This window comes from Didymosphaeria variabile, assembly GCF_027946475.1.
Source record: "Didymosphaeria variabile strain IMI 356815 chromosome Unknown scaffold_2, whole genome shotgun sequence".
In the NCBI taxonomy this organism is placed as follows: domain Eukaryota; kingdom Fungi; phylum Ascomycota; class Dothideomycetes; order Pleosporales; family Didymosphaeriaceae; genus Didymosphaeria; species Didymosphaeria variabile.
In genome coordinates this window covers 1,713,769-1,726,973 of record NW_026611621.1, presented here as the reverse complement: position 1 = coordinate 1,726,973, position 13,205 = coordinate 1,713,769, and the positions used below count along the sequence as shown (strand labels likewise).

The window sequence follows — 13,205 nt, the reverse complement described above, 5'->3', positions numbered from 1 at the left end:
CTGGCATCAAGAACAGGAGATATTAGCACCCTTACCAGCCCCAAGGACGGTGACCGCCCCTACGCGTCTCGTTTACCACACGGCCATCGCGACTCCTCGGCCAATTTCCTTTACACGTGGAAGATGTCCAAACTGCTCGAAGTCGTTGCAACCATATACACGTGGTGCTACACTAAGTGCAACACTAAGTGCACACATTCTGATAGTGCCATGTCTCTACTGACAAATATTCCGTCCGACATATTAGGACCTGAATATACGGCAATGCCATCCGCCTGCAAGCTCAACGCGGTAGAGAAGAGCACATGCGCAAGCGCTTTATGCCACAGTAAAGCTGCCACGCGTACGCTGACTTGGAACACTATATATTTCCTCCGGTCGGTAAGAGACATCGCGGGGATCTGTAATAGACTGTACAGCCGCGCGGATGCGGTTTTCGTCGCCCCAAAATCCGTCAATCAGACTAGCCTCGGAAAATTTAATGTTTAATGTAATGCTGCCCTCCTTGGCATGTGGCCGGAGATCACCAACCTCAGGATAGCTCAGAACGAAGGTAGCAGAACGCATCACACGAAGCTCTAATGCTAGTCTCGGGGTGCTGTGCAAAGACTTCCACAGGACGGAAATGTGTTTCAATCAAGGGTACGGTGTACACTCTACCGAACGCCATCCTTCGATTCCGAGCTTTCCTTTGTCCCTAGAACACGGCACTCTCTACACTTATATAATGACATGCTTCGTCCTCGTTATCGTGTCAACACACGGATAATTTGCTAATATGCTGCTCCGCGCTATACTACCGTTCCTTTCTTTCGTCCCTGCAGCGTTCGCTGCGTGGGGTTACAGCGACGATGGCTCTAATTATGTGATCGATACAGGGGCCTCTCTTGTCGTGAAAGTTAGCAAGTCGAACGGTGACATGACATCGATCGTCTACAACAGTGTTCAATACAACGGACAAAGCGGAAAAAACAGCCAGGTCGAATCAGGTCTCGGGAGCAGCACGGTTTCGATTTCGCAGTACTCAAGCCCGGCGGCGATCAAGGTGTCCGTCGTTCACGGCACGCTGAAACATTGGCTCGTGTTCCGCCAAAACCTGCCCCATGTGTACATCTTTGTGAACAAGAAGGACGACAGCGTTACGGTGCAACGATACATCGTACGTATTCCGGACGGCATATTCACTAGGCAAAGTACCGATACCGACTGGATCCCTGATGGCGCAGCTACGATTGAATCTGGCGATGTCAACGGTGACTCCGACGGATATACTTACAGCAAACACTACACTGGACTCAAGTACGGTCGCACGGTCGACTACGATTACGTTGGATACACCAAGTCGGGTGTGGGTGCTTTCATGATCCGATGCAACCGTGAGAAAGCTTCTGGTGGACCGTTCTTTCGTTCGCTTCAACGACGAGGTGGTGGCGGTGTCGATCTATATGACATCTACTGGTACAGCATGGGTATGTTTATACGGAACAGCCAGCCTGTTGGAATAGCTCTGCTAATATCACGCGTAGGTCACACTGATCCTATGCGTTATGGTCTTCATGGTTATAGCACACTTGCATTCACGACCGGAAGCGCTCCCGATTCGAGTCTCTTTGCAAGGAACACCGACACCACTTGGGTGAACAATCTCGGCGTAAGAACTCTACTGTCTCTCTTGGGTAATATTCGCTGATACGCAATAGATTGATGGCTGGGTTCCTATCTCCGGGCGCGGTTCAGTTGCCGCAGTGGGGATCAAGAACATGAAGTCAGGCTTCCAGTATGTCGCCGGTTTAAGCAACACCGATGCGCAATACTGGAGCGTTGCCGACAGCAGCTCTGGCTACTTCAAGATCAAAGACGTTCTTCCCGGTACCTACACACTCACAATCTACAAAGGCGAGCTTGAGGTTGCGACACAGTCAGTGACTGTAACGGCAGGCAATGCCCTTGCCTTAAACAGCGTTACCGCTAGTGACCCGCAAGATACCACCGCTATCTGGAGGATCGGTGATTGGGATGGGACTCCTAAAGGCTTCCTCAACTTCGAAGATACGCCCATGAAGCCGACGTATATGCATCCCTCGGACACTCGCCTCAAGTCCTGGAATCCTGCAAACTTCATTGTGGGCACGACAGCTACTAATGGGTTTCCGTAAGCTTCTCCTTCCACAATCTTCGCATACACTGACAATTCAGCAGCGGCTATCTCTGGCAGGACATCAACAACGACCACCTCATCTACTTCCGTCTCACCGCCGCGCAAATCGCGGCCTCCGCTACGCTCCGCATCGGCATGACAGAAGGCTTTATTGGCGGTCGCCCCATGGTTAGCGTCAACTCGTGGACGCCTTCCCTCACGCCCGCGCAGAGCCAGGGTAGCACACGCAGCTTGACGGTTGGGACTTACAGAGGGAACAATAAGATGTTGACGTGGACGGTTCCGGCGAGTGCGTGGTTGACGGGTACGAGTGATTGGCAGATATTGAAGTTGAGCGTTATTACAGGCAGCACGGGTAGCGGCTATCTGAGCGGTGGGGTTTCGATTGATGCTATTGATTTGATCTAGAGTTTGCATCCGAATAAGAAGGTTTTCTGGTTGGGGATACGAAGACCAGCAACGACCTCGAGTGTCTTTAGATCAGAGCATGCTAGAGCTCGCCTAGTGTAATTGATGTTTGTAGTAGCATACACAAGTGCGCAGACGGTGCAGGTGTAAGATGAGCGTACTCTAGTCGCGCCTTCCTGTTTAGCTGGTGTGTTGCAAATACAAAGAGACCTCGAGTCTCACTCGCACTCACAGCCACAACTTCTACTCGCTCTCACACACAACACACACGTGGAAACCCCATCCAGGTTTGGCGTTTATTCCGGCGTTCTTATGGCAGCCTCTGCAGCATCTCAGCAACTCACCTTTTCTATTACTTGCATACGTAGCTGTATCAGTTACATTACCGCAGGTGGCAACGTCGGTTGTGCGAAGAGTTGATGAGCGTCAACCGTGCTAGCTTCTAGGGGCAAGGCAAGTACAAATCCGGGAGCTAACGGCTCGGCATCACGACTGATTCCTGCTCGAACAAAGTTTCCAGTGGGCACTTACTACATGCTGTTTCCGCCTCAGAGCTTGAAAAGAATTATGTATCTTCCTCGAGCGAGCTCAGCAAGCTAACATCCAATGAAAATCTTCTAGACGCACAACAAGGCCTGTGAATCCTTTGCGATCAGCCCATGATAAGACCGAGGATCAACAGTAACCCTGTCACGAACATAGTTTCCACCCATGCTGACTCGACACTCTTATGATATGTCACATATCACCCTTAAACCGAACAAGCCGGGAGTGGGAAGTCTGTCTGCCGGTGTCCTCTCACCGCGACCTCTTTCCCAATGCTCCGAAGCGGTCCCTGACCGAGACCCCTGCGGTATGCCCACCCAGTCTAGGGCACACCAAGCCTGGCTCTCGGTTATTGACGCACGATTAAGATTGCATCTAGAGGAGGCACCCGGTGCAATTATAATCAACCGGGTAGTGACGCCGGAGCATTCGCCACGCTCGTAGGCATTGGGAGTGGGAAGTGCGGCGTGAAGGGGCGCTTGATGGTGACTTGGGGTCTTCACGTCTTCCAAGACAGTACGCCAAAAGCCGAAACGTGCCTTTGGTGACTACGAACGCAACGTTTGTGAATGCTAAAGGAGGAAGCACAAGTTTTTAGGTAAGAAAGGTAAAGGATGATATATGATGATGAGAGCCGTGCAGGTACGAGTGACGCGGAACTCCCGAGTCGAGTAGAGAATATGAGCGTCGATCTCAGCCTCTAATTACAACATAATAGTAATGGTACAGGAGCCAGTCTATGAGTATCATTCGTCATTCTTTCACCAGCTTGGAGTGTTGAGAGCAAGACCCATCAGACCACCACCGATGAGTCCGGCGATAGGGATGGTCATAACCCAGGAGAAAAACAGCAGACCAACTCGTTGCCAGTTAACAGCGCGGAAAGTACCGTTGCAGAGGCCAACACCGACGGTCGCACCAGTGATGCACATGGAAGTGGATACAGGCAACTTGTACTGCGAGAAAATGAGGATGGTGATGGAAGCACCGAGCTCCATAGACGATCCTCGAGATGGGGAGTGGTACGTAAGCTTATTGCCCATGACTGTCGAACCGTTAGCGTCTGTATTTCAACGCCAGAGAAGCAAATTCCAACTTACCCTTCATGATGTTATAACCGTATGTGATGAAACCGAAACAGATTGTCAGGGCCACGACAGCGATCTGCCAGAGCGGGACCTCCTCTTTAGACTTGGCAGTGTTGCCAGTGCTCCAGGCAGCGTACATACCAGCCCAGACACCGACAGCGTTACCAACATCGTTGGCACCGTGGGCGAAGGAGGCAGTACAGGCGGTGATGACTTGGACGAAGGAGTACAGGTATTCAGTCTCGTTGGCATACTTGGGAGCATGGGAGTACACGCGATCCATGCGGCGGCCTTCAGGAGTGCCGAGAACACCAACCTGTCTAAAAGCAAATTAGTGAGATACCAATTGAAAAATAAGATTGACTTACGCCTTGTGAATATCGTAGTGAAGACCATATGTCAGCGCGATTACAACATACGCGGGCAATCGAGTCATGAGAGCCTTGAGATTGTGCACTTCGTAGATAGAGCCTGCGCCCATGGGGTTTGCGTGCAAGGTACGCATGGCCCATCCAAGAGGACCCTTCTTGGTCCTGAGCTCCGCATGGTGCTGTTGGCGGGCCTTTTCAAGGAGCGATTTGTAGTGTGCGTTGGCATCCTGGTACTGGGCGTTCTCGCCTTGATCAACGCGTGCAAGAGCCTTCTCACCGTGGTCGGGACTGGGAGAACTATTGTCGGAATCGGCATCGATAGCATCCACGTCGGCAGATTTAGCGAACTTCTCGGCGACGTCTCCATGGCTGTGGCTGTGATGGTGGCTGGGAGGAGCGAGCTCGCCGTTGTCCTCTTCTTCACCACCGTGCTGGATGACGTTGTAGTTGGGAACCTTAGCCAGTGCAGCATCCGCAGGAGCCGGTCTCTTGAAAAGCAACGGCCCCTGGAAGATATCCCAAATCTTGAGCGTGTAATCTTTCTTTAGGACCTTGGCATGTACGTAAGGCAGGAAGAAGAGACCAGACAGGATGAAGAGCCCGAAGCCAACACCAAGAGTGACAGACGCAATGTACCAGGCGGGCTTCTTGTCCAAACCCAAGTTGGGAGAACCCTTGTAAACGATCGAAAGGGTGCAGACCGTTCCAGCGATCAGAAAGAAAAATGGTGACGTCCACACTGCCCACTTCACTGGGTCTGCGCGTTTGTGAACGGTATATTTGATGAGTAAGAAGGTGATCGCGCCAAAGCAACCGGAGATGAAAGGAGCCATGCAAAGACCTGCAAAGATGGCGCCCAGACCCTAAAAAAGTAGTCAGCATACAGTATGAAGCTAATTTCGAGCTCTTCTATGGTGCTCTCCTCAAGATAACGACATGTTTCGACAACAGGAGCAAAGAGCTTGGGGCGCACTTACTGAGCCACCACTCCATCCCCACTGTACTTTGCTAGCACCGACGGTGGCGACACCTACACCAGCGATGGAGGATACCAAAGAGTATGTGGATGAGACGTGGGCAGAGTTGCGAGTACACCACATGACCCAGATAGATGCACCAGCAGAAGCGCAAGCGAAAGCGAGCAGTTGAACACCAGCATTGTCTCCGAAGGCCGAATTTGGGATGATTCCATTTTTGATCGTCGACGCAGTTCGAGCACCCACGGCGAGTGCACCAGTCATTTCAAAGACCAGGCAAAGTAACATAGCCTGGCGGTACGTCACTGAGCGAGACGACACACTCGTAGCCCAAGCGTTCGCAACATCATCTGGAGGCCAATCAGTATGCGCATTGACAACCACTTTCGGGTATGTTGCTCAACGTACTAGCACCGTTGTTGAATGCCTCTAGCAAGGCAAACATTGTGCCAAAGGCGAATACATAGGTGTAGTCGGACAACACCATGTTGGGCAATGAGATTTTGCCGGGTACACTTCAGCAAGGGTGAGAGGTGATGTGCTGGTATGCACTCATCTTCCCTGGGCTACATTATATGTTCGTGATAGGGATTTCTGGGAGACAATTGCCCGTACAATCTGCATACATCTTCAACCAGCGACAGAGCAGCTCGGGCACACGTGGGTCTCGAAGCAACCCATGCCGGCGGTATTAGACGGAGGCAGTGCATGAGTGCCAAATGCCAGGACTCTGGGCAAATATGGCGTCTTGCTTACTGGGCGGAGCGGAACTGCGACTGGGCTGTCAGGTATGTACAAGACTCTCGGCGACAACTATTTTCTTGGCCCGCGCGGCACTGTAGCGAAAAAGCCCTACCAAGTCGCAAGCCCAGACATAAGCGCAGAAAATGTTTTCAGAGTTAGGAAGCTGAATCCAAAATGGGGAACATCTAGGCCACGGAATCGCCGTAGATTCGTACCACTGGTCTCTTGTCACATTCATCTCCGAATGCAGAACGCTTGACAGAGCTCGTGGGGTGCGCAATCGTGTTCTGGGCCAATGTGATCCTCACACGGAGCGCACCGAAATTGTCCAAGACTTTGAGCCAGCTACCGTGCGAAAGCGACACTGGCACGTGCTTGATAGGCTTGTTCACGTCGAGGGGGTTTGGGAGCAGTGAGAAGACGATCGGACTGTGCCGAGCCTCTTACCTAGGTAGGCTGTTGTGTAAGGCTACTAGAGCCCGTTGCTTGCTGGATGAACAACCAGAGTTTCGGGCACAATTGTGGAGAGCAGGGTGTGTGCTGATGCGCAATGCAGGGCGCATCGTGGGTCATGGTCCGAGGTGAAGGGAAATGCCAAGGTCATGGCGCCAAGGACACCCAATGGGATGGTTGAGGGGACGGAAACTACCCAATTAGGTTACGTCTAGCACGTGTAGCCGTCCATGGAATAGATATCATAGGGTAGACATCTTCTAGATCGATTCGGCCGTCTTCTAGGCGCATAAGAAGCAGTTAATCCTTTTCATCTGGGTAGATCGATCAACCCCACGGAAAGTCACCCATCGCTCAGATGAGGAGGCACGGCCCGGCCGCAACGCAGTCATCAATAGACAGTGACGATCATGAGTAGCAAGATAAACTTGAGAATACGATCTTTCTCACTTCAACCTTTGCCTTTGGCTTCCATAGAATGAAGCCGGATATCTAGGTAGGGACAACTAGATTTGCCGTACTACTTGCCTCTGCACTCCAGATGTCACAGTGCATCTGGCTTCCCCGAAGTTCTGATACCCTGTGTTACCCCAGTGTGAGCAATGCAGTACACAACACAGGTCACAGTACTGCAGCGTGAATTATCTCAGTAACGCAATCGTTACCAGTCGCTGCCTTCGCCAGACTCCCTGTTTCGCACAAACAGAACCCGAGTAACGTTTTCGCAACCCGCACCTACTCAGGCCATGCGCCTGTGGCTGTAATGTGGCTAGTTCGTCACTTCCCTTTTCCCGGACGGATGGTCATGACAATGGAAGGCGTGTGCCTCATCCTACGCCTCGATGCGGATTACCTTACCCTTCACCTCTCGCGCGAACTTGCCGTCTCGGCAGCCTTCGACCCAACACATGACACCCTTTTTTCTGCTCCAGTTCGAATTGGCACCAAAAGGCACTACTCGCTACCCTCGACATTTTACGACATGCCGATCGTGTTCGTGATATGCGGCTCGCAAGGACCTCCTTTTTACATCCTAGCGCCAAGGAGCTGTTGGGGGCTGAGTACCATAATACAACTCGCATTACGAACGCAATAATCTGTTTGATTCCGGGACGCAAGGCGTAAGTCAGCCCTTGTTGTGTTGACGTTATGCGGGGTACTTCTCCCAAGACTCATCGCTGGATTGACCAATCAGAACTCTAATAACCCACTCTTTTCTCAACAGAGCAATACTCCGACCACTCCGTATATGTATATCTGCTTGGTCAGCTCACAAATGATGTCGTTGCATTGTTCCTTCACCGCTGGCAATGACGTCTGTATTTCAGGGTAGAGCTCTTATATGCTGTGGGTTTGAGACGTTGTCTTGTTAGGACTGTGTTCCATCGTCAGCAACCTCTATCACGACAGTCCTGTCTTCAGAAAGAAAAACATATGGCTACAACCTCTGTCAAGCTCCAGCCTGTAGGTTCGGATATGATCAGGAATACTGAACGACAGCAACAAGTATCGGATAACAGGTCTGAGCCCCAAACTCCGATCAACGAATTTTCTTCGCTCCCGCCAGTGGACACAGGCAAGGAGGCATGGCTCTTCCTGGCTGCCTGCTGGGGCGTTGAAGCCGTCACATTCGGTAACTTTGCATCTATTTCCGATGCCGTTGACAGTCTTGCTTACGAGATCCAGGCTTTGGCTTCTCTTTTGGTGTTTTCCAAGACTACTACACATCTCATGAGCCATTCGCTGGTTCGGGTAGCACAGCAGCTATCGGTACCACGACGACTGGAATTCTGTACCTGGGCGCCCCATTCGTGGTCACAGTCTGCAAGATGTACCCTCGACAGGCTCGCTGGTTCACGCTCGTTGGTCTCTTCATCGCTTCCCTAGGCCTCGCCATGAGCTCCTTCTGCACAAGCGTGCCTCAACTCATCATCACACAAGGAGTAGTTTTTGGCTTCGGAGGTTGCATCTCCTATTGTCCTTGCACCTTGTATATCGATGAGTGGTTTGTCCGACGCAAAGGTCTTGCATACGGTATCGTCTGGAGTGCCGCTGGTTTCGGTGGTGCGGTCCTTCCACTCGTCCTCGAAGCACTCCTTCAAAACGTTGGATTCGCCAAAACCACCCAAATCTGCGCAGGTATGCTGTTCGCAATTTCGGCTCCGCTGTCATTCTGGGTGAAGCCTCGACTGCCTTATTCAGCGAGTGTGCAGAAGAAGCCACTGAACATGGGTTTCGCTACGACAAAGGTATTTATCCTGTATCAACTGGCCAACATTGTCGAAGCAACGGGCTACTTTTTACCTGCCATTTACCTACCGACATACGCTCGCACGACCCTCGGTGTATCCAATTTCCTAGGTGCACTGTCCACAATCCTCGTCAACATTTCCGCAACTGTCGGCCTCGTACTCATGGGTCACTTCAGTGACAAACTGCACGTCACAACCTGCATGCTTATCTCCGCCGGCGGTGTTGCGACATCAGTCCTCACGATCTGGGGTCTCGCCTCCAATTTAGCGACTCTGTATGTGTTCTGCATTTTCTACGGTTTATTTGCAGGATGCTGGCCAGCGATCTGGCCGGGTATCATGAAAGAGATTGCCAAGCGGGAAGGCGGTGAGACAGGTGGCGCTGCAAATCCGATGGTCCTTACGCACTTGTGCTTTGGCAAAGGCATTGGGAACGTCGTATCTGGGCCGCTTAGCGATGCGCTTATCAAGGGGAGACCCTGGCAAGGGAAGGTCATGGGCGGGTATGGCAGCGGCTTTGGTGTTTTGATCGTGTATACGGGGGTGACAGGGTTGCTGAGCGGCGCGAACTATCTACTGCAGCATCTGCAGCTGCTTTAGATGCCGCTGAGGATCGCGTTAGACATCCATAGGTGAGATGAGGCGCGGGAGGTACATTCTCACTACTAGGAAAAGAAGGCAACATTGCGCGCAATATCAGCCTTGCTACTTCCGAGTGCATTACTATTGTGCTGCGCTAATCAAAACCCATTTGGTATGCAATTATAGCCGTGAGCTTTGACAAGTCAACTTGCGGCAACACGTCATGTTCGTAATTGTCACGTGCCCAGATGTTGTCGCGTTACCCGAATCGCAGTTCGCATGCAACCGCAACCGAGCCACCCACATCCACTTTTCTTCGACATCCCCCCTCTTCTGGTCGCCAAATTATCCGCGTCTTCAATCTACATCACTTCAATCCCAGTCATGGAACTTCAGCGCAAACGCGCCAGAGCATGATAGAAAATCGACATTTCTGTATAAGGTGGAGGAACACGTTGAGCTGACAGAAGATTACCGCATGTACGTGGGCTTGGGGGCGTCGTTGATTTGATGACGAGGAATATGGAGGAAACAGAGGAAGCCAACGGGATTCCGAGCGAGGACGAGACCCAGGGGCGTAGATGGCAATTTGGCCACAGTGTTGACTCAGATACAGCATTGGGGTTCTTGGATGGGTTTGATTCCGTGGTAGTGTACAAAATTGGGGCAACGGAGCAGGTAAACGCAGGTACAGTCAAGTGGCAGCCATTCAAATTTTTCAAGGAGAGCTCGACTGGAATTTTTGGCTCCGCAATTTTTTTTTAGTCTAACCACCGATGTCCGTACACAACATCCGTGTACGTTCTACTCCAACGCCAGTTCCCCACACCATCCATCCATGTGGGGCTTTAGCCTTGTTACTCCAGACCCCGCACACGCTCCATCAGAGACATTGGAAACTAGTACCGACTATTAGATATATGTATAGAATAACACACACTCTTCTTCCAGCACCATTTGTACACAAAGTGTGTCGATCATGGACCCCAGTGAATTCGGCACCTCGACCATTCCCCTCCAGCATGCACCATATGGCCCAATCACCGCGGAAGCACTTACAAATAAGAATGCTGGAAAGGTCGCAGTAGTGACGGGCGCAGCGCAAGGCATAGGCGCAGCGATCGCAGAAGCTCTTACGATATCGGGAGCCACCGTTGCTATCCTAGACTTGTCGGTCGAGAAGCAACAAAAGACGCAAGAAGCGTGCGAGTTCCACGGCGGGAAAATAAGAGCTTATGCATGCGATGTATCGAACCAAGACGCTGTGATGAAGACATTCGATGAGGTCGAGAAAGACTTTGGCCCTATAGAGTGTGTTCGAAATCACGGTAGTCATACGAGTATTGACGATTGAGCAGTATACTCGTGAATAACGCAGGCGTCCTCGTCCAGCGACCTTTGATCATGTCAGACTTCGATTCATTCTGGAAGCAGATTGAGGTCAATTTCAAAGGTGTACGTCTTCTACTGAATCTCTACCTTTTCAAGAGTTGTTCTAATAACTCTTAATTAGCCCCTTCTTACCATACACACTCTACTTCCACGCATGCGCGACCGTGGTCACGGCTGTATCATCAACATTGCATCCCGCAGCGCAACAGTCGACGTACCCATGACATTGGGCTATGTTACCTCGAAGGCGGCGCTGACGCGGGCGACCCACACGCTACAGCGCGAAATGGCGTTGGACGGACTGGATCCGGCCATCCATCTGTACGCTTTGCATCCCGGCGGCGTGCTGACGGGAATGGGAGCTTGTAAGTGGGTCTATGGACGGTATTACGTGTAGTGCTGACAAGCGGGAGCTGGGGCTCCCAAAGATGTCCAGGAAAAGTACGGCAGTCCGAAAGACGAAGAGTATTTCAAAGGGCTATTCAAGGATCCGCCGATTCTGTGCGGGCAGACGTGCGCATGGCTCGCTACAGGACAAGGGAAGGATCTGAGGGGATTGTATATTGGTGAGAAGCGCCACTTAGCTGTGATTATCAAGTTTCTAACGAATGTGTAGATTGTCGGCAAGATGTCACCGTTTTGTTGAAGAAAGGGAGGGAGGCTTTGCTGAAGGAAAAACGTAACGTGCTGACGGTCAACTTCTTAGATGGGTACGAGAATGAGCCCTAAAACAGCTTGTAGGTTTTGTTTTCAAGTCTGCATCCCGTCAGGCCTGTGGAAACGTGTCTTGCATCTCTAAACAGCCTCTTTCGTCTCCGCAAACTCGCTCTTTCCACCAACCTCCTTACTCTCTTCAGCCTGTGCAATGGCAATCCGTTCATCAGCCTCAATATACTCAGCGGGTCTGTGCAGCTGTACGGCCAGCTTGTTGCGATGGACGAAGAGGCCTGGGCTGGTCTCGAAGAAACGGTCGATGTCCTCAAGGGTACTAAATCAATAAGCGCCTGTTTACTTAAGCCATGGAGAGGGATTTGCAGTGATGCTTACCGATTCGCAGTCTCTGGGTAAAAGAAATATGTGATTGGAATGAACGAGAAACAGATCACCGCCCAAATGATCCAAAACTTCCATCCGATGTTCTGGATCCCAGGAAGTGTGACTTGCACGACTGCGTAATTCATGATCCAATTGGTACTCATAGCCAATGAGGCACCTTTCGTTCGCATCTCGAGGGCATTGATCCTGCGTCTATGAATAAACATGATTGGGACTAACATTCTCGAGACTCACTCAGTAGGGTACAACCATGGTACACCGAGGACTCCCATGCCGAAGCTGGCGAAAAAGACGAAGAAGAATGACACTGCTACAATTCCAAGCTTGTACTCATTGCCACCGTTGGCAGAGAAACCCAGAGCAATTGCGATGACGATCCAACAAGTGGAACATGCCGCTGCAGAGACCATCATGACCTTATCCTCATCAGCTTTTGCGACGTTGTGTTCACATAGAACGACTTACTTTGCGTCGCCCATACCTTTCAATCACAAAGTAGGCCAGACATGCAAAGACTAGATAGTCCACTGATCCCGCGGCAGCTAAGATTCGACTGAGCAGCTCTGAGATGCCCAACGCGTTGATAAAGATGTAGGACATATAGTAGCTCGTCACATTGATCCCGGAAATCTGGTTCATCGCCTGCATCCAAGCGCCTAGTATCATGCGTCTTAGCACGCCACTTGGGCCCTTGCCAGATAGCAGTTGCCACCAAGTGTAAGTGTTCATGTGCTCGCGATCTAGAATGTCTTTGATGATGTTGTACTGTGTGCGTACTGATGCCGATTCCGGAGTGGCGCCATGACCCTCGAGGACTGCCAGAACTTCGAGTGCTTCTTCGTGCTTGCCTTTGCGAATTAGTAGACGAGGTGAGTCTGGCAGAAAAGGACATAGTGCGTAGATGCAGAAGGTGAAGAAGAGCTGGAAGGCAAGTGGAAAACGCCATGCGACGTCGCGCGGTGCGAAGGAGAAAGCCAGCGTCAGCCAGTTACTGATCGAGAAACCAGTAATGCAATTTGCTATCGCGAGTTAGCACGCGTTTTCAGGTTAGACAGCTAAACACACCCATCTGAATGATGACGAGTTTGCCTCTGCTGCTCATTTTGCTCGTCTCGGCTTGCCAGACTCCTGCTGTTGCAGTATTCATCCCAGTGCCAATCCCCGCTACGATCCTGCCG

General features: G+C 51.3%; 5 protein-coding genes across 5 annotated transcripts; 3 read left to right on the top strand and 2 right to left on the bottom strand.

Moving 5' to 3' along the window:
* Positions 1-778: 778 nt before the first annotated feature.
* Positions 779-2,566, top strand: N0V89_002277 (uncharacterized protein; the record flags this gene model as incomplete). Its single annotated transcript, XM_056211087.1, has 4 exons — positions 779-1,469; positions 1,527-1,651; positions 1,701-2,152; positions 2,200-2,566. The coding sequence occupies 4 exons, from the start codon at positions 779-781 to the stop codon at positions 2,564-2,566; spliced, it is 1,635 nt and encodes a 544-aa protein (XP_056074560.1).
* A 1,307-nt stretch (positions 2,567-3,873) lies between these two features.
* On the bottom strand, positions 3,874-6,035 carry N0V89_002276 (uncharacterized protein; the record flags this gene model as incomplete). The annotated part of the gene is made up of 5 exons (XM_056211086.1): positions 3,874-4,157; positions 4,213-4,520; positions 4,569-5,434; positions 5,549-5,898; positions 5,957-6,035. 5 exons carry the CDS (start codon positions 6,033-6,035, stop codon positions 3,874-3,876), a joined length of 1,887 nt encoding a protein of 628 aa, XP_056074559.1.
* A 2,144-nt stretch (positions 6,036-8,179) lies between these two features.
* Positions 8,180-9,597, top strand: N0V89_002275 (uncharacterized protein; the record flags this gene model as incomplete). Its single annotated transcript, XM_056211085.1, has 2 exons — positions 8,180-8,378; positions 8,432-9,597. 2 exons carry the CDS (start codon positions 8,180-8,182, stop codon positions 9,595-9,597), a joined length of 1,365 nt encoding a protein of 454 aa, XP_056074558.1.
* A 961-nt stretch (positions 9,598-10,558) lies between these two features.
* On the top strand, positions 10,559-11,587 carry N0V89_002274 (uncharacterized protein; the record flags this gene model as incomplete). The annotated part of the gene is made up of 3 exons (XM_056211084.1): positions 10,559-10,890; positions 10,938-11,068; positions 11,385-11,587. The coding sequence occupies 3 exons, from the start codon at positions 10,559-10,561 to the stop codon at positions 11,585-11,587; spliced, it is 666 nt and encodes a 221-aa protein (XP_056074557.1).
* Positions 11,588-11,766: 179 nt separating this feature from the next.
* Positions 11,767-13,129, bottom strand: N0V89_002273 (uncharacterized protein; the record flags this gene model as incomplete). The annotated part of the gene is made up of 5 exons (XM_056211083.1): positions 11,767-11,959; positions 12,019-12,213; positions 12,262-12,443; positions 12,493-13,046; positions 13,093-13,129. 5 exons carry the CDS (start codon positions 13,127-13,129, stop codon positions 11,767-11,769), a joined length of 1,161 nt encoding a protein of 386 aa, XP_056074556.1.
* Positions 13,130-13,205: the final 76 nt, after the last annotated feature.